Below are 20,498 nucleotides of genomic sequence, written 5' to 3' on the forward strand. Positions count from 1 at the left end.
CTGCACAAGGATGCAAATATTCCTTCTACATAAATATTTCCCTGTTTAAGTTTATAACATTGCCACAGCAGTCTGCTTGATTACAGTGGTGCGCATTGAATGTTTAGAGTGTTCTCAGGCTAACGATGTCAAATGCAAGACCCCCATAAGCAGGCTGGTGAATAAATGCATCTTAATAATCCCTCTAAGTGTTATATGGTGGTTTATATGACAATTGCCACATAGTGCTATTAATTTTAATAATGGAACTAAAATTACAAAGGGGTTGTTCACAAGCAGTGGTTAATTATAGTCTGAACAATAATAATAATAATAAAAGGATAGTAATCAGAAATTCAAAGTTGTAAATTCCCTATGGGATTCCTAAAGGATACATGTTTGCTACATCTGAACAGGATTTTTTCTTTTGCATGTAGTTTAATAGGAAATGATTTCTGGCCTTGGGATTACCTACAACAAAGAATGAATACTAGACATACATGCCTTCAGTCTACAGCTACAAAAGAAATTAATGTATTCATTGATAGCACTATGGCAGAATAGAACAGGACTATTACTTCTATTGATCTGGACACTTTTGTTGATGCAGCCTAGAATAGGCTTCTTCTTTTTTTTGCAGCTGCATCACACTGTTGAGTCATATGAAATTTGTGGTCTACTAAGACCCCTAGATCCTTTTCACATGCACTACTGGCAAGCCAGATGTGTTAAGGATAATTGCTTAATTAACATTGAAATGGGGAATGCCTAAATGTGTATTACTGATGGCTTTAATGTGGAGAAATTCCATTGAAGTATACAAAGTGGTCTCTGAATTCCTTGATGGGTTGATAATTAAATGCTGTTGTTCTCTAATAGATAATTCATGAGAGATTAACCTTAGATCACAATGAACTGCAAATTCACCATCATGCTGGTGGCTAAGTCTTTGTTCTCAGGCTTTGTGGGAATAAGAAGCCTCTCTAGGAGCTCAACAGCCTTAAGGGCTGGAATGCAGGCTAATGGAGCTTGTGTGAGGCAGAGCTATTTTTGGCAACTCTGATTATAAGTTCTTTTATTTCTAAGATGCTGAGCCTGTGCTAGACAACACAATTCTTGTGTGGAATTATTTGGATGTACCTTCGATGTTTTTGTTTTGTTTTGAAGAAAGTTCTGCAAGTGAAGTTTAGAGCAATCTAATGGGTCTGGACATTGTTTCATTCCAAAAGGAGTCAGTTTTTTTGCATCTAGTTGCCTCATACTGCACAATATCTGCAATAGGATGTCCCCATCTTATATTTGTGCATCTGGTCCTTCCTGCGTGTAGAACTTTACATTTGTCCCTATTGAAATTCTTGGTGTTAGCTTGGGTCCACGTCTCCAGTCTGTTAAGGTCATCTTGAATGACATGCTAGTTCTTCCTCTTGCTTCAAATATAGCTGAAGAATTTTTAGTATTATTTTTAACCACTCTTGCAAGCATGAGCTGATTCTGAGTTTTGGCCTGGTTGACCTTCACTCTTCAACTGTTGGCTAGACATATATATTCTTCCTTCATGATTTCCCCTTTCTTCCATTTCTTATGCATGCCCTTCTTAAACCTCAGCCTTATGCAGCCACACTAGTTTCTTCAGATGCCTCCCACTTTTCTTTCTTGTGCCCTATGCCAGCTTAGGCTGGCTCAGGCACACTGTCAAAAACAGCTTGGATTAGAGGTAATTCATGCTGGCTTCCTAAAGTTATGATAGTTCTGCAAGAGAGCTGGCATATATATGAAGCTGGTATAAATTAGGTTGGTATAACTTCCACTGGCAGAGGTAACCACTACTCCCAGTTTTGTTCAGGAGACGCTGGGAGGCACTACTGTTGCCATAGCAGGCAGATGAGTGAGAACCCTAGCTTTGAGGTTTTTATGACCAAACAGTATAGAAATAAATAAATGCATATATTAGATTAGGGCATTATGCTATCATATGTCTGACTTTTATGACATTCCATTGAATCCAAACTTCTATGAATCCAAACTTCTAAACATGTCTGAAATCTATGGAATTTATGGAATGCATGAAGAATTTGAAAAAGAGTCTTGAGGAAAGTGAGTTGGTATATATTCATAATGCTGTTTCTTACAGCGACACATGAAAATATATTACATAAATGCAACAAACACCACTGTATCATAGGCAACAACCAAGACACAGACAAGGACTTTCTTTAAGACTTTCTTCTTATGAGCAGGCCCCTGTCATTCAGCTCAGGCCTCAACAAAATAATGTAACATTTTGGAGAAAAAATACAGCCCAGCAGCCCAGCACTAGAGGTTAAGATAGAAAAGATCTCCACTGCTACCATGTATTTCCCTTTAGTGCTCAAGTAAGTTGGAACAAAAGATAACCAAACACTGCAGAAGACCAGCATACTGAAAGTGATAAACTTGGCTTCATTGAAACTGTCAGGTAACTTCCTGGCAAAGAAAGCTACAGTAAAACTAACAATAGCCAGGAAGCCCATGTAGCCAAGAACACAGTAAAACATAGTTACAGAGCTCTCATTACATTCTAGTATAATTTCATCAGACACAGAGTGTGTGTCAACATCTGGGAATGGAGGATTAGTTGCCAGCCACACAAGGCAGGTGCCTGCTTGAATGCCAGAACAGGAGATGACAACGGAGTAGGCAAGGCTTCTCCCAATCCATTTCTTCACCCTAGATCCTTTTTTTTTTATAATATTTTTTATTAAACAATTTTTATATTAACACAAACAAAACATACATAAACAAGCCACAAACATAACAGAACAAAAAACAAGTACCATTTCATGTCCTAATTTCTTAAACCTTACTTCCTCGACTTCCTCTTGCTTCCCGTTTCTGTATTCCAAGTTCTTACAATTATTCAGCGAATCTTCCCTTATTTTACTATAAATTTATGTTAATCATCCTTATTCTCTTTGTCTTAACCATTACTAATAGTAACCATTTATTTTAAACCCAACATCATTCTAGCTGTCATTAATTTTATAGTATTTCTTTAAGTAGTCCTTAAACTTCTTCCATTCTTCTTCCGCCGCTTCTCTTCCCTGGTTTCGGATTCTGCTCGTCATTTCTGCCAAACCCATGTAGTCCATCACCTTCATCTGCCATTCTTCCAGTGTGGGTAAATCCTGTGTCTTCCAGTACTTTGCAATAAGTATTCTAGCTGCTGTTGTAGCATACATAAAAAAAATTGTATCTGTCTTTAACACCCCCTGGCCGACAATACCCAAGAGAAAGGCCTCTGGTTTCTTGGTGAAAGTATATTTAAATACCTTTTTCAGTTCATTGTAAATCATTTCCCAGAATGCCTTAATCTTCGGGCACGTCCACCAGAGGTGAAAGAATGTACCTTCCTTTTCTTTACATTTCCAACATTTATTATCAGGCAAGTGGTAGATCTTTGCAAGCTTGACTGGGGTTATGTACCACCTATAAATCATTTTCATTATATTTTCTCTTAAGGCGTTACACGCCGTAAACTTCAACCCGGTGGTCCACAACTTTTCCCAATCAGCAAACATAATGTTATGACCAATGTCCTGAGCCCATTTAATCATACTTGATTTTACCATTTCATCTTGTGTATTCCATTTCAGCAGCAGATCATACATTTTTGATAAATTCTTAGTACTGGATTCTAACAGTTCAGTCTCTAATTTTGATTTTTCCACCTGGAAGCCTATTTTACTGTCTCTTCACCCTAGATCCTGGCTTAGTGGCCATGAAAGCCAGGACAACTGTGATGGTTTTTGCCAGCACACAAGAAACAGCCACAGAGAAGATGATGCCAAAAGCAGTTTGCCGGAGGAGACATGTCACCTTCCAAGGTTTGCCAATGAATAGCAATGCACAAATGAAGCAGAATAGGAGGGCGATGAGGAGAATGTAGGTGAGGTCCCGGTTGTTCGCTTTGACAATAGGGGTGTCATGGTGCTTCATAAAGGTCACTAGGACAAGAGCTGTGATCAAACAAAATGAAAGAGACAAATAGGCTAAAGTGAGCCCCAAAGGCTCTTCAAATGTCAGGTAGCTTATATTCTTGGGAATACACAAATCTCTGTTTTTGTTTGGATAATTTTCATCTGTGCATTCATAACAATCACTCAAATCTGGAAAAGAATAAAATAGTGATTTATCTATCACTACTTTAGTGATAAGTGGTACACATCTCATCAAAGATTGATAGATAGATGATAGATAAATGATAGATAGATGATAGATTGATAGATGATAGATGATGATAGATGATAGATAGAGGAGATGATTGATATAGATAGATAGATGATAGATAGATGATAGATGATAGATAGATAGATAGATAGATAGATAGATATAGATATAGATATAGATAGATAGATGATAGATAGATCGATAGATCATCGATAGATAGATCGGTAGATACAAGATAGATGATAGAGGCCCAGTTTTCTAAGTGTAGCTTTTTCAAGATACAAGTTCATAATGAGTTTATTATTTATACCTAACACTTATATTTAAAAGAATTGGGGTAGCTTACAGCCAAAAGAATAAATTGTTTGTGTTTGTAAAAGAGATATAGGGAGTAGACATCATCGCACTGAGAGCAGGAAGGTTCAATCCTGTGGTGTTCAGCTTCTTAACAAGGGTGCTCCCAACAGAGAAGCCCCTAGTGAAGGAGCAGCAGGTAGGATTGAATCTTATACTTAGTAAAGGATCTGATTTGCATGGAGCATATTACTCCTCTTGCACAAGTACCTCCCCAGAAGGGATGACTCGTAGGAAGGAGGAGCAACCTGAATCCTGTAGGGTGGAATCACTTGCTTACCAGCTGCTAAGTGAAGGATTTCATCCTGCATGGTATTGCATTAAGGGGTGGTGCGGTGACCATGAAGAGGGAGATAATAGCCAGGAAAGAGAAGCTAAATGAGAAAGCCTGCATCCCAAATTCCAACAGCTTCCCCACCCCACCCCATCCCTACCTTCACTGGGAAATACATGAATGGCCAAGTAGCTTCGGCCTACTTTATTTATGCAGGATCTCCTTCTTCCCACCTAACTCCTGCCTTTCCTTTCTGCCTTATGCCTTTCCTTCGGGCAGCCCTAGATTATTCTGGGTCACCAACCTTCAACAATCCAAAGCTGTCTCAAGCCAAGTTGAGTGTCACCTCGAACAGCCCAAATCTGCCAAATGTGGATAAAAACTTTGATTCAGCTGAATCACTTGCACAGTTGTAGTAACAGACCTATTACTGCATATCTGAGAAAGCAACATGAGATGGGGAGAACTCAATTCATCCCTTTCTAGTGATGTGCACATGCATTTGCTGGTATGCTTACAAGTATCCTCATGATCAGGAATGTGGCCTGATCAGGAATGTGGCCTTATCTTCACAAGGCGACTTATAAACATGTTCAGGCAGATGCACTGACAAGGCTCCTTCAGACTTTTCTTTTGATCACACAGAAGGCAGAAGTGGAGGAGGTGTGGCTAGTGATATTTGGGGGCGGGGATATTGCACATGCCTATCTCCATATACATGTTTGCATTCATGTATCCCAGCTGAACACTGAATGATGACTATTTGAATATGAGTAGTATAAGGAGGGGCACATGATTCTCCAGAGAGAAACAGTACAAATTATTTTTTTATGCTTCTTCAGGTTCACATCCAGTGGCAGTAGAAGAAAACAAAAACAATTTTGTATGCTATGTCGGGTTGGACCTAATCTTTGTACAGTCTATTATTTACCTTCCTGGTCTGAAATCTTCCCTTCTGGACATGGGATGCAATCATAGCAGCAGAATGGCTCCCCCTCCTTCACTTTCTTGCTGGAACCAGGATGGCAACTCTCTGTACACACAGAAAGAGGTTGTGTCTAGTCATGAAAAAGAAAGACTTTTACTGGGGGTGCAGACATCCATGGGATTCACTATTCCATGGTTTCATCCTATAATACTGTGCTACTCGTGTGATAAAACAGCTGAGGCCCACCATATATTCAAAACTAATAATAGTTTTCAAATGGTCAGTTGATATATGTTTCCATACATTTATTGTGTTTCTATTCACATTAATTACCTTTTTTGGAGTTTGCCCTTATTTAGCAAATTTTTAAAAGTACACAGAGACACACGCACACACACAAAGACAGTGACTTTCTTCTCATACAAGTATTAAAGAATAGCTACCAGATTGCTGGCTGGTGAATCTTACCTGGTTAAACCAAATGTGCCATGTTATGGCATCTTCATTGATGGTGAATGCTTGGCCTGGGTGAGCCTTGGGATCCATCTTCCCAACTTTCACTACAGGTTCTTCTCCAGAATTAACCCAGTTGGTAACATCAAATCCAGCTACAAACTGTCTGTTATTATCAAAGGAAACCATTTCCCCCACACTGTTGTTAAATGAGATACTTCTCAGGGAATGATGGAGCTACATTGAAAGGGATACCAAATAAAATTTGTGGCAGTTGTCAAAATAAAGCAACCTCACAATGCAGGTCACAATCAAAAGTCTTTGTTGTTGTTTAAACCCATTAATGCTTGAACATTTTTTCCTGATCAAAAGTGATAGAGTGGAATCTTTCAGATAAAATAGTAATGGTGTGTGCAGAATGAACAGAAGACAAGCACTGTTTCAGCTGGTTTGAGTAGCTGTGCACATGAAAATATTTCACCAGCCCATTCACCAATTTAAGCTATTGAGATAACACTAGTTCATTTTTGTGAAGATGTGGGAAGATGGAGCCTATCCATCACTATACTAAACAACACAGGAGGTGATTCAATTTGAGCCAAAAGTGCAGCAGTATGATCTGGGCTAATGTTAACCTCCTGGGCCCCAAGAAGAAGAAACAAGATTGCTGTATGAAAGTTGAACTTTTTTTCTTTCATTCAGGATTGTGGTAACTAGAATTAAGATGAAAATGTGAGATCATAAAGAATTTAGGAAACATTTTTTTTCCACATTATGACCTATTATTTCACTCAAAATATTCTGCTCATCTACAAGACAACTTTAACTTCCTTACCTGCGATGAAAGTTGTTTTTGATGTTTCAGTCCTTCTGCCTCCACCACTGCACTTCTTTTGAGTCTAGTGAAGGACATTTTATGGAAAGCATTGGCAACAACATAGACAGCATTGTAGATGCTGTAGCTATGGCCAGTCATGCTCATTTCAAAAAAAGAATGAGGGAGGCTTTCCAGTTTCTCATTCCCAGTGCAAAAGTCCCCCTTCTCCTCATCCAGAGCATGAATTGGAAATCCACAGCCAAAGGCATTTTGCCAGAAGTCCCTGATAAAACCATCTCCTGTCCTGTTGAATGGATTTATGCTCTCAACAAACTCATGAAACCGTGGGACATCATTGGAGTGAATTCTGAAGGCGAGAGCACCGTAGAATAGTTCATCATCCCATGACTTTTGAAAAACAAATGAAGTATGTTCCACCTGTGCTGTTCCTATCCAGACTTTACCTTTTGATTCACCTGACTTGTGTTCTTGTTGTGATATATATGGAAGAAATCTAAAAAATGCCAAGGAATACGATTCTCCATAGGCAACCAATACATTGGCTTTGCTGCCCATTACTTCATCATGTATTTTTGCACCCTCTTCTATCACATTCTTAACGTCAGCAATAAAAGTCAATATTGGAATTCTTTTTATGAAAGCAAAACAGACCCCATTCTGGGAAAACAGTGGAACTACAGTTTGCACAAATCTTTCTCCATCTGAGGTATCCATAACAACAAGCCCAATCCATGTCCACCCAAAATGCAGAAGTAAAGAAAGAATTCCTGTATACTGAATGGCTTCATTAGGGACCATCTGGTAGAAGGGAAGACCTGGAGTTTTATCATTCATCACTGGAGCAGGGCTGTATGTTAGCTAAAGATAAATGGAAAGTGGAAATGGAAAATAAGATGCTTATATTTCTGCAGTAACATAACTGTAAGTTAGGTGTACATTTTTTAAGGGGTTGGGTAGCTACCCAACAAGACGTTCTCAGATGTTTTGCCTGAACCTGAATCTCTTGATTTGGACATGTCTGGTTATAAACCTTTCAACTACCTATCCCTTAGTCCAAATGGCCATAAGCTGCATTCAGGGGGTTGGTGGTGTGTCTGTAAAATACAATTAAATATAATACAACACAGCGTATTACAATTGGCACAAGACAAACTATTAAGTGGTTTCCCAAGATCCATAGCAATTGTCAGTGACTTGGAACCACTGCCCCAATCCATTTACTTACTGCAACTAAACCAAAGTATGTGGTACTCTAATACTGACATAATAATCCTCTACCTATTATCTATGCTACCATTTCACTACTTGCTCTGTTGCTTCCCTGCTCTATTTTGTTATATGTTAAGTGCCTTGGGATGGGAACCTTCCATATCTGTTCTTACTAAGGTGTCATGCACATGAATGGAGCTTAATAAAAATAACAATAATCAGTGCTTTTTAAAAAAAAAAGTTTAGGGGTACTTTCATTTTCCTATTCATATTGAAAAACTGCCCTTCAATGAGGCCAAACTTGGATTCAAAAAATGTTTAGGGGTATGCGTCCCCCTGCATCCCCCCAGAAAAAAAGCACTGGCAATAATATCAACACACGTGTACATCCTACCTGTGGAATCTTGTAAATATCCAAGGCATTTGCCACATGAAGGGAGATTTCGGAGTCCAGTCCCCCAATGACTGCTATTAGATTATTCTGGATATTGCATATGTAATTGGGGACAAATCTCTCCAGAGTTGAAGTAAGTAGTATAGTGGCATGATAGGTCGCCTTGGCGTTGAAATAGCTGTCATAAATGTGGAAGCCCAGGGTGATATTGGGTAAGAGCTGAGGGTTTTCATTGATCTCCTTTACTGAGAAGGCCAAGGCCAGGATGTGTTGGTAATTATTAGGTACTATACTAGAATGATAGGGCCGCTGGTGGCGCTGTGGGTAAAACCTCAGTGCTTAGGACTTGCCGATCGTATGGTCGGCGGTTCGAATCCCCGCGGCGGGGTGAGCTCCCGTCGTTCAGTCCCTGCTCCTGCCCACCTAGCAGTTCGAAAGCACCCCTAAGTGCAAGTAGATAAATAGGTACTGCTTTATAGCGGGAAGGTAAACGGTGTTTCCGTGTGCTGCGCTGGTGCTGGCTCGCCAGAGCAGCTTCGTCATGCTGGCCACGTGACCCGGAAGTGTCTGCGGACAGCGCTGGCCCCCGGCCTCTTAAGTGAGATGGGCGCACAACCCTAGAGTCGGACACGACTGGCCCGTACGGGCAGGGGTATCTTTACTTTACTTTACTATACTAGAATGATAGTTCCATTGTGTATCAGAAGGATATAACAAGAACAAGAACATGCCACTCTGATCTGCCTATTCATCATCAGGATTGTTTCAGTATAGAGGCTTATTCAAATACAAATTACAAAAATATTAAACAGCTGCCAATATCACTGTTTATCATTAAAAATGCAACACTGATACATCTCTGGTAAAGTACTATTTACAGTAGAATGCACTAAAATGATCCATGTGATTTAAATTAATTTGAAAATGTGATTTAAGGCAGTCTCAAACCTATCCACTCTTTGCAATTGTGTTCTAATACAATACGCTTTCTACTGATAACATCCTTTTTCTGCACTATCAGCATTCATCACCCAATGTCTTATTTTTGCCCTTTTTATTTAACCTTTCATAGATAGGTATTTATACATATTTATAACAAAATGAAAAGTTTAATGAAACAGAATTGTACAAGAAGATGAAATAAAACAGAGGATGGAGGAACTAATATAATTCAATTAAAGAATATTACACTTTCATTGGCTGATAGATTCCTATTATTTCGATCAAACTAAAGAAACAAATTTTGAAGCAATCTCTTTTATCTTCTACAGTATAGAAAGGAATTTTCACAGAGGATGAATGCATAAATTGAGAGAGGAAGATGTAAGATGGGATGATGTGTAAGTGAATTGGAGGAACTTGGTGACATGCAGGAATTGATAAAGTAGGATAAGATAGTGCTTAAAACAGTTCTAGGATAGTTACTCCATTCCAATGATTAATGGGATCCTCCCCACTGAGCATTAATGTAAGGCCAAAGTCAGTGCCATGGACCCAATCATTATGAGCCATAAGGTCACTTCTTCTGTGGCCATATAAAATGAAATCAGCATCTCCTCCCCCTCTTTTTTTTCTCATTGATTTAATTGTATTAGCATTTTTACAATCTAACACCATAATTCACTACTGGGAGCCTGATGCTCCAAAAACTGATCTTACTGCAATACCTCACCTCCGAGCAGAAAAGAAAGGGGGGAAAGAAAAGGTAGGAAGTAGATTTTTTTTTAATAAAAAAAGGCAGCACTTCCTCACATTAAGTCTTCATTCAGTGTTGGAGGTGGCTGTTCAGTGAAGTCTATTGAGCTAGAGACAATGAAGCTCTGAGAAGCAATGACACCAATGATGAGGTCTCCATTCTGATAGTATCTGTGAACAGGCTGAGGTGGGTGCTGGACCCTGCACATATGAATGTGAGTTTCAGATGTTATATGGGGAAGCAGTACCAGCAGCAAAACCACTGCCATTATGCTAAGCAGAAATGCTCGTTATTCTACTATATTTGTAAGTTCTTTTCTTTTTATCTATGACGCTATGCATAAGGAATATGATTTTAATGGCCTGACCAGAATGTTCAGACAGTTTTCTAAGAAACCTGAAATCAAGATCCCTGAACACAAATATCAGTAATCATACTAATGTTCCTGTTTCTAGTGCCTAAACCTTTCTCTGAATGCAAGAAGGTATATTTATGACATCCTTCACATACAATATGATTTCTTGATTTTAATTTTAACTTTCCTTAGAGCTTTTTTTTTTTTTACAAGCAGCAGAATTGATTACACTCTTTATGATAATTAATGGGTGAAGTAATTGCCAAGCCAAAGTCAGGGAATTGTGGATTTGAAGAAGAAAATAATTCTTCTGTGTTAGCAGAAGCTTTGAACTTATTTGAACAGAAATAATCGTGGCGGGCTTGGAGTGGCCTATGGCAAGGAAAGAATGAGTCTTAGGTGTGGGACTAGATAGAAGATTCATGTTTTTAAAACTAGGTTTTGATTGATTTTATAAATGGAAAGATTGAAAATAAGAGTGTTTCAGTTCCTTGAATGAGAGGAGTCATGGCAAACTCTCATTCACAAATGCAAACATATTGCTCACAATTGTGATTTATGGGCATTCTGTAGCAGCAGCACTAAACTAGAGGGCTTAGAAGATGTTCTACAAGTATCTTCTTTAGAGTGGGAGACATGGAAAATGAGCAGAGAAAATGTCTAAGCCTCTGTTCCAGAGGGTTGTCAGTCCTCCACTCACTGTTAGAGTGTGGTTGGTGCAGCTATGTTTCTTAGCACCATTGCAACTGATGCTGTTCACAATAATGAAAGCAGTTTTTGAAAACAATCCACCAATTTAATAGCTTTTAAGAGTTCATGCATAAATTAATAAATAAACTAGGGTAAATGAAAAGGGCCCATGAGCATTGTCATTGCTTATTCCAAATAAATACACAGAACGGAAGAATCAAACATACAGAAAATACTTTATGTAGAGAATGTTGAAATTGAAAATTTAGTAAGGGCTGGCTGAATTTTCCTGAACTTTTTTGGGGGGATTGGAGCAGTTTCCACCAGGACACTGCTGACAAATGCTGTATTCAAGCTATATGGCAATCCTAGGAAAATACCTCTACTAAATATTTAATGTATCCATTTCTATCACTGAGGTTCATTCATAGGATTCATTGGACCCATTGCTGTAATACTTATTACTGCTTTGATTCAAAAAGTGAATTCTATCGTATATGAGAATGCCTCTGAGAGTTTCCTTCTAAGATAACTACCATCAGATCTTTAGAACTTAAAAACAATTAATGTGTCTCAAAAAGATCCACTGAAGGGACAGAGACTCATTTTTTCAGTTCATTCTTCTTATGAACTGTCCCATATTGCTTAGTTCTGGCCGCAAGACAATAATGTAGGTAAAGGTAACATTTTGGAGAAAAGATGCAACACAGCAAGCCAGCCCTGGTAGGTAAGATAAAAAAAATATCCACAGCAACCATCAATCTTCACCTGGAGCTCAGATAGGTTGGAACAAAGGCGAACCACACACTGCAGAAGACCAACATGCTGAAAGTGATCAACTTATCTTGAACTTACTGACTGGTAATTTCCTGGCAAGGAAAGTCACAGAAAAACAGGCAATGGCCAAGAAGCCCATGTAGCACAAGACACCATAAAACACACCCCTCATTACATTGTAATATAATTTCTTCAACAACTGACTTACTATCAGCATCTGGAATTGCAGGGGAGGGTGGATTGAGTAGAGAAGCTTAAGCAGATTCCCAAAGGTTGTTCATAAAATAAGAATGTCAAATCTTTGGGAATACACACATTCTATTTCCAGTTTGGATAATCTTTACTGGTGCATTTATAATAGTCATTCATGTCTGAAAGAAGAATAGATGTAATCAGACCCAAAAGTATGCCACAAATCTCTCAAAACATAAAGTAGTTGCTTTTATCAGAGTTTAATGTATGTATTTCTTCATTGCCCTATTTGCTGATCCTGTAAAATATGTAATGAAAAATGATATACTTATGAGCAGGAAATGCAGAATGGTAATGCCTCTGAAGTTTATTATATATGAGAAAAATACATTTCTTTTAACAACAACAAAAAAAATAGTAACAGTAAATAAATAGTAACAATCACTTAACAAAAAAATTTTTAAAATAGCAAAGAAAAGAGAACACAAACAGAGCAGACAAAGATACATTTAGGTCCGTATTCTCTTTGGATGTCCAATCAGATACCTATATGAAGCTCACAAACAGGATTTGAACACAATAACTGTTTCCTGCTCATGTTTCCCAGCCACTGATATTTAGAGGGATATCAGCTTAAATCCTAAAAATAATGAGTGGCTTTCAATGAAGTTTTATTCAAAGTAGATCTATTGGAATTAATGGACCTGACATCACCAAGATAATTAATTTCAATATGCCTCCTGTGAGTACAACTTCATTGCATATCATATAAAGACGTACCTTGGAAGTCAAATGGAATCCGTTCCAGAATTCTGTTTGACTTCCAAAACATTTAGAAACCAAACCGTGGCTTCTGATTGGATGCAGGAAGCTCCTGCAACCAATTGAAAGCCACGGAAGCCCCATTGGATGTTTGGCTTCCAAAAATAGTTTGCAAACCAGAACACACACTTCCGGGTTTGTGGCGTTCAGGTGCCAAAACATTCAAGAATAAAGCTGTTCGAAAACCAAGGTACGACTGTAACTTCATCCACCATGAAAATAATAAAAATAAAAATGTATTGGTATTTCTTTCTGTTTGTGTTCTCACTTCCTCTCCTGTCTGATGTAATTGTGATTTGTGCCCCGAGGCCCCCAAGCCCTTTCCCAGTAAATAAATTCAAACAGACACATAATTTTAGTTTAAGTTTTTGGGCAAAATTTAGGCCACCACTTTATTGATTACAAAACAAATTGAGCGCTATTGGCCTAGGCATTGGCCAGGGACTATAAATGCCTCCTGCCTCTCTGGCTGGCAGTCTGAAAGGGTAAGCACCAAACCAGGGTAACAACATCAGTGAAGATTGATTGAAGCTCACCCCGGTGTTCCTGTGGTCTTGGAATGGCCCTAGCCCCTCAAGCAGACTTCAGACGAGATCCAGGACCAACAAATTACTTTAATGGAATACCCTAATTCTGGAGGGGCAGGTAATGGCCACACCTCCCCTCCCACACATTTCTATAAACCAATGCCTAACCACCAAACTTTACAAAGTTGTGATGATTGCTAAGGGGGTAGGCGAAAACAAAGTGGCCAAAGCTAAGCTGCCAAATGGAAAAATTCCTACCCAGCCCCTGCTCCAAAGCAGGCAACCCAATCCAAAGCAAGGCCAATGGAGCAACACCAAATTTGGGGGCGGGGGGTTCGGCAGCATGAACCACTTCAAACCACTGATTGTGTCCTAAAACAGGCATAGACAAAGTCTTGTGCTCAGTAGGTTTTTGGACTCAAAATCCCATCTGCCTGGTCTGTCGTCAGTTACGATGAGGTTGGGGGGGTCTAACAACTTTTGGAGGATTCACTTTGGGTACCCCTGTTCTGCAGCAAGACAATCTCATGCTCAAACACCCCCTTTTTCCCTGGCTCTGAACAAATTTCTTGTTTCTCACAGCCAATTCAGTTGTCCCTTGAGATCCTTAATGGATTGGAAAAAGTAAAAAGTAAAAAGTTAATTTCAGACATGAAAAACATGTCCTCAGTAATTCCACATGGAATGCTCCTTGTTGAATTGGTGACTTCTTCCTTTTTAATTATCCAAAGTACTCTAATTAACAAGCTACTTTTCAGCACTACAGTGCAGTTTACTGTGGACTCCAGCAAAACTAATAGCACAGTTCTGAATAATTGTATAAATATACCCTCCAGAAATCTAGGACTGGTTTAGGAATTAAGACTATTAGACAATAATGTGTCAGTCTGATTTCTGACCCTATATATTTTAGTCCTGAGCTTTTTGAGATAAAAATAAGAAATCTGCATCTAAAGAAAACATTTCTGCCCACAATGCTGTTATTGTTCCTCTTGCTTCTGGTACTGCTTCCTCACATGGTAAGCAAAGCGCACATCATTAAGTGCATGGTTGATGATCCAGATCCTCCGCTTCATGAGTACCACCAGTCAGGAGACCTAATCATTGGAGCTATCGCTTCCCACACTTTCATCATCTCCAATGCAATCAGCTTCATTGAAAAACCCCCATCACCTTTGCCTGAAGAGCTTGTGTAAGGGCTTCATTGTAATATTTTGTAAACTAATATTAGTTATTAGTCTTAATTTTCATTCCATTAAGCATTTGTTTGAAAGGCAATAATCTATCCAAAGAAACAACTGTTATTTAAAAAAAGAGGGAAAGCTATGCCCAGTCATTTGTATCAAATATCATATCCTGAAGATCTTAAATTATACCATTTTGGAACACCCTGCTCTGAATTGCTACTTTACTGATAAAGAATAGGAAAGCATATGTTTTGATGAACAATGGTAACATTTGGTTGTTGTTGATTTAAAATTTGTATGGGCCACCTAAAGGTAAGGTTACCTCAAGAAAATTGTTAGATGAATATGAATAATGAGATATAGAATACATTATTTTTATAACATTTGCAATACTTTTTACAACATGTAATTGTTCCTTATGATTCAGAATACAACTTACCTTCTAGTGCAGTACCTAAGAATTATCAGCACATCCTGGCCTTGGCATTTGCAGTAAAAGAGATCAATGAAAACCCTCAGCTCTTACACAATGTCACCTTGGGCTTCCACATCTACGACAGCTATTTCACTGACAAGTGGACCTACCATGCTACAATGCTACTCATATACACCTTGGGAGGTTTTGTTCCAAATTACAACTGTGATGTCGAAACTAACCTGATTGGAGTCATTGGGGGATTGGACCCCCCAACCTCACTTCAAGTGGCAACACTGGTGGATATTTACAAGATTCCACAGGTATGCTGGGTCTCGTGTGTGTGTGTTTGTGTGTGTGTGTTTCTATGCAGTGTTTTTTTTCTTTTTTGAGAAAAAAAGTACCAGTAATCACCATGAGGTTGTTACAGAAAATGCCACAATGTTAACATTTAGAGAGAGAAAGGGTCAGCTATGTACCCCCAGGAAAATCCACTAGTTCTATGTGTAACATGTAGTTTTAGTAGTTTGTCACATTTCCTCTTTTTTGGGTATGTTGTTGTTGTTTAGTCGTTTAGTCGTGTCCGACTCTTTGTGACCCCATGGACCAGAGCACGCCAGGCACTCAACACATGGCCATTCCATCCTATAAATGTCAAATCTCAGCTGTGAAACAAACCTCTGGGCATGTTCTAAATTACTAAAAGAAAAATCCCTAGTTGTTAGTTATACTACTGAGGAGTTGACTGGGTCAGCCACAGGAACCTCTGCTGAAAGGAAAATCCACTAACATTGCAAGTTTATTAAAAATATTACTGTCAAAATGTGGGTGTATTTTGTCTTTGAACATTCTGTCTATTCAACACTGGTCCTACTCATATTAAACCATTGAAGTTTAACATGCATTGAAGTTTAACATGCATTATTGAGATTCATTCACTTCAATGTTTCTACTCTGAGTAGGACTTCATAACATACTGTTGCCTACCATCCCAATCTCTGAGCAATTTGAGGTTCCAGGGTTTGTGTTTCACTGCATAGTCTTTATGATACATGGTTTGCTTATGCATATATACAACCTGAGCCTATGATGGAGAGGTTCACAGCATTAACACACCAAAAGGCTCTTGCTTCTCCCATAGCTGCAGTCTTGGATTCATTAACACCCCAAAGGGGTCTTACTTCTCCTACAGGCACAACCTCTGATTCAAAAAGTAATCAAGCATGGCTATCTCTCTCTGGCTTCCTACCTGCTACTTCCAGCTTCTAGCGTACACACAAACAGAACTCAGCTTTGTCCTGGTCATTTCTAACTAACTGCCAATGAGTTGAGAGAAGGGCACACACTCATTTGATATCAGATACCGAGACACTTTCTTTGTTACTTTAATGACCCATTCTTAGAGGGCTGTTATCAAGAAGCCTGTCTGGTTATTTAACGACTTGAATCCTTCCTTAGATTTAAACATTTGCTGGTTCTAGCTGTTAAGAACCTTCTAAGGGTCTTTATGTATGTAGGCATACAACCTACTTCCTCCTCCAAATTCACAAGAATACAATACCATTCTTTCCTCTCCACTCTTTTCTTTAGCTCATTTATGGCCCTGCTCCAGTGATGAATGACAAAACGCCAGGCATCTCTTTCTACCAGATGGTGCCCAGAGAAGACAGTCAGTTTGAAGGAATTCTTTCTTTGCTTCTGCATTTCAGATGGACTTGGATTGGACTCCTAACTACGGATAATGACAATGGAGAAAGATTTGTGCAAAGTGTGGTTCCGCCTTTTTCTCAGAGAGGTATCTGCTTTGCCTTCATAGAAAGAAGTCAAACGTTTACCGTTGTCACAGATATTAATGACATGTTCAACAAGGGGGGTAAAATACATGACAAAATCATAGACAGTAAAGCCCATGTAGTGGTGGCATATGGAGAATCCTATGGGACTGCATTGTTGAGATGGTTTCCATACCTGTCAGGACAAGAACATATAAAGAATAAGTCAAAAGGTATAGTGTGGATAATAACAGCCCAGACTGACCTCACTTCAATGGTGTATCAGAGGAATTGGGATACAGAAATAATCCATGGATCTCTCTCATTTACAATTCACGCCAATGATCTACCAGGATTTCAAGAATTTGTTAGAAGTAGAAACCCATCCAGTGCCACAGGAGATGGTTTTATCAAGGACTTCTGGCAACAGGCTTTTGGCTGTGTATTCCCAAATACAGATGCGGACAAGGTGGTTGGGGCCATTTGCACTGGGGAGGAAAAGTTGGAGAGTCTCCCTGCTTTTTTTTTTGAAATGAGCATGACCTCCCACAGCTACAGTATCTACAATGCTGTCTATGTTATGGCCCATGCTTTACATGCTATGTCTACATCTAGTTTCAAGCACAGTGTAATGAAGAACAGAGGCGTGCAGAAATGTCAGGGCCAAAGCCTTTGGCAGGTAATGAATATTAAAGATAGAGGAAAAGTCATTCTATGCATATTTTAATGTATACAAACACACTCCCCAAATTAATACATAAATTTAAATGCAGCTTTCCTCTGAAATCAAAAATTCTTCTAATTTTACAATGGTGTTCTGCAATCGAATAATGTGAACAAGAAAGGAACATATATTGGGGGCAATGTGAGCCCCAAAATGTAATTTTAACGAAAATAGCATTCATAATATGTTCTATTTGGAAACCTTGCAAAAATGGAATCTATTTCACATTTGTCACTTTAAATACAAGCTCAAGTTGCAGAATTTTCCAATTCTTGCTCTTTCCCTTTCAATTCAGCTACACTGGTTTATGAAAGGTGTCTCATTCAACAACAGTGCAGGGGGGAAAGTTTCCTTTGACCAGAATGGGGAGTTAGCAGCTGGTTTTGATATCATGAACTGGATTTTCCCTGCAAACCAATCCTTTCGTAGAGTGAAAGTTGGGAGGCTGGATCCCCAAGCTCCTCCAGACCAAGTGTTCAAAATCAATGAGGATGCTATAAGATGGCACAGGGGATTTAACCAGGTAGAGACAGTTTGGATAATACTCTACTGCCCCTATTAAATGCTGGATTTTGTGAATGTTGTGTAACTTTTGAGAATTAGTCTAGATTTTAAGGGTTCCAAGCTCCTTATCATCAAGATTATCATTAACCCCTTTCACTTACACTTTAGGCACAGCCTCTGTCTGTGTGCAGTGAGAGTTGTTACCCTGGTTCTTGCAAGAAAGTGAGGGAGGGTGAGCCATCTTGCTGCTACGATTGCATTCCATGCCCAGAAGGAAAGATTTCAGACCAGAAAGGTAAAAAATGTTATATACAGCATTACCAGACAGATGTAGCTCAGCTTCCTTTTAATTATTGGACATGGAGACTTGGGTTTCTTTTTGAGCAGCAGAATATCAGCTGAAGAAACAGTTTTCCATGCCTTTCAAAACCAGACATTTCTCTCTGTCAACAGAGTTGAGCTTAATTTCCTTAAATAGATTGCCATGGCTTTCATTTGTGCACCAGTGGATAATTTCTACTGCAACATTCAAAAACATATGGTTGTAATGTCTTAATGTCTTCTTAAATCAGACATTTAAACATTGTAATATACTTGAGCTTAGCCTTGAATATTGTTGTAGGTTTGGAGGTGATGGTGCATTGAAAGATTCCATTGCTAACTGGGCAGTGGTAAGATAATGTCCTTAGTGTGTCACTTAAGCACCTTCATAAGGATCTCTTTAATTAGGTAATGGCTGTGGCTGGGCATTATGACCCCCATCCTAAAATAATGATCTGGGTTACAAGAGCTTCAACTAAGTGATGGTTCCTTCTGGGCAAATGGATGGGCCTTCCCCCACCCAACCCCACCTGGCAGGGAGATAGAGAATCATAGCCTTGTGGTGTGTGAGAGCTGAGCTGGAAACAGGCAGAAGGCTGAGAAGCTGAGAGACAAAGACATGCTGGATTTGTGCTACATCCAAAGCTGTGAACCATGGAGAAATGAGATCTGTTGATGCAGTCAGTGCTGTGAGTCTCACCATCTTAGGACTGTGGTGACAAGTACCTTTGCATTTAATGCCCCTCCACACCAAACCCGCAAAAAAAATTCAAGGCTAAGCTCATTACAATACTCAAATGTCTGTTTTACAAAGGCATTAAAAGATTACAGCCATATGTTTATTGCATGAGGCTGTAATTTCTAGCTACACAAAGATTCCATCCTTTTTTCAGATACAAGTGATTGTCATAAATGCACAGATGAAAAATATCCAAACAAATGTCAAGACCAATGTATTCCGAAGGACGTCAGCTTCTTGTCTTATGAAGAACCTTTGGGCCTCTGTTTAGCCTCTTTAGCTCTTTCATCTTCTATGATCACAACTCTAGTGCTAGCAACGTTTATAAAACACCACAATACTCCCATTGTCAAAGCCAACAACCGGGATCTCACCTATACTCTCCTCATCTCACTCCTGCTTTGCTTCCTTTGTACATTTCTGTTTATTGGAGAACCCCATATGGTGATGTGTCTCTTCCGACAAAGTGCCTTTGGCATCATCTTCTCATTGGCTGTTGCTTGTGTGCTGGCAAAAACCACCACAGTGGTTCTGGCTTTCATGGCCACCAAACCTGGATCCAAAATGAGGAAGTGGGTGGGAAAGAGTCTGGCCAGCTGCATTGTTCTTTCCTGCTCCCTCCTCCAAGCACTTCTTTGTACTGTTTGGCTTGCAACCTCTTCCCCATTCCCAGATGTTGACATGCACTCCTTCACTTCAGAAATTGTATTAGAATGCAATGAGGGGTCTGTGGTTATATTCTACTGTGTGCTTGGCTACCTGGGATTCCTGGCATTTGTCAGTTTCACTGTGGCTTTCCTTGCCAGAAAGTTACCTGGCAGTTTCAATGAAGCCAAGTTCATCACTTTCAGCATGTTTGTCTTTTGCAGTGTTTGGTTATCATTTATTCCTTCCTACCTGAGCACAAAGGGAAAATACATGGTGGCAGTGGAGATCTTCTCTATTTTAACTTCCAGTGCTGGACTACTGGGTTGCATCTTTTCCCCAAAATGTTACATAATTATCTTGAGACCTGAGCTGAACAACAAGGAACAGCTGATCAGGAGAAAACCTCAAAGAATGTAATTGTCCATTTTGAAATACGTAGAATAATACATTATGGCACCTCTAGTGGAAATAGAAGGGGAAATCTCTGGGGAATT

The 20,498-nt window shown here is 39.2% G+C and overlaps 2 protein-coding genes across 2 annotated transcripts; one reads left to right on the plus strand and one right to left on the minus strand.

Annotated features, from left to right (window-relative positions):
• Positions 1-2,192: 2,192 nt before the first annotated feature.
• LOC128398849 (vomeronasal type-2 receptor 26-like) lies at positions 2,193-10,599 on the minus strand. Its single transcript, XM_053360108.1, has 6 exons — positions 10,388-10,599; positions 8,636-8,813; positions 6,210-6,431; positions 5,745-5,871; positions 3,704-4,124; positions 2,193-2,685 (listed from the first exon to the last, which is right to left on the minus strand). Exons 1-6 carry the CDS (start codon positions 10,597-10,599, stop codon positions 2,193-2,195), a joined length of 1,653 nt encoding a protein of 550 aa, XP_053216083.1.
• A 4,141-nt stretch (positions 10,600-14,740) lies between these two features.
• LOC128398850 (vomeronasal type-2 receptor 26-like) lies at positions 14,741-20,421 on the plus strand. Its single transcript, XM_053360110.1, has 6 exons — positions 14,741-14,886; positions 15,328-15,619; positions 16,887-17,537; positions 18,088-18,315; positions 18,465-18,591; positions 19,511-20,421. Exons 1-6 carry the CDS (start codon positions 14,741-14,743, stop codon positions 20,419-20,421), a joined length of 2,355 nt encoding a protein of 784 aa, XP_053216085.1.
• The last annotated feature ends 77 nt before the right edge of the window (positions 20,422-20,498 follow it).

This window comes from Podarcis raffonei, chromosome 13, assembly GCF_027172205.1.
Source record: "Podarcis raffonei isolate rPodRaf1 chromosome 13, rPodRaf1.pri, whole genome shotgun sequence".
Lineage (NCBI taxonomy): Eukaryota > Metazoa > Chordata > Lepidosauria > Squamata > Lacertidae > Podarcis > Podarcis raffonei.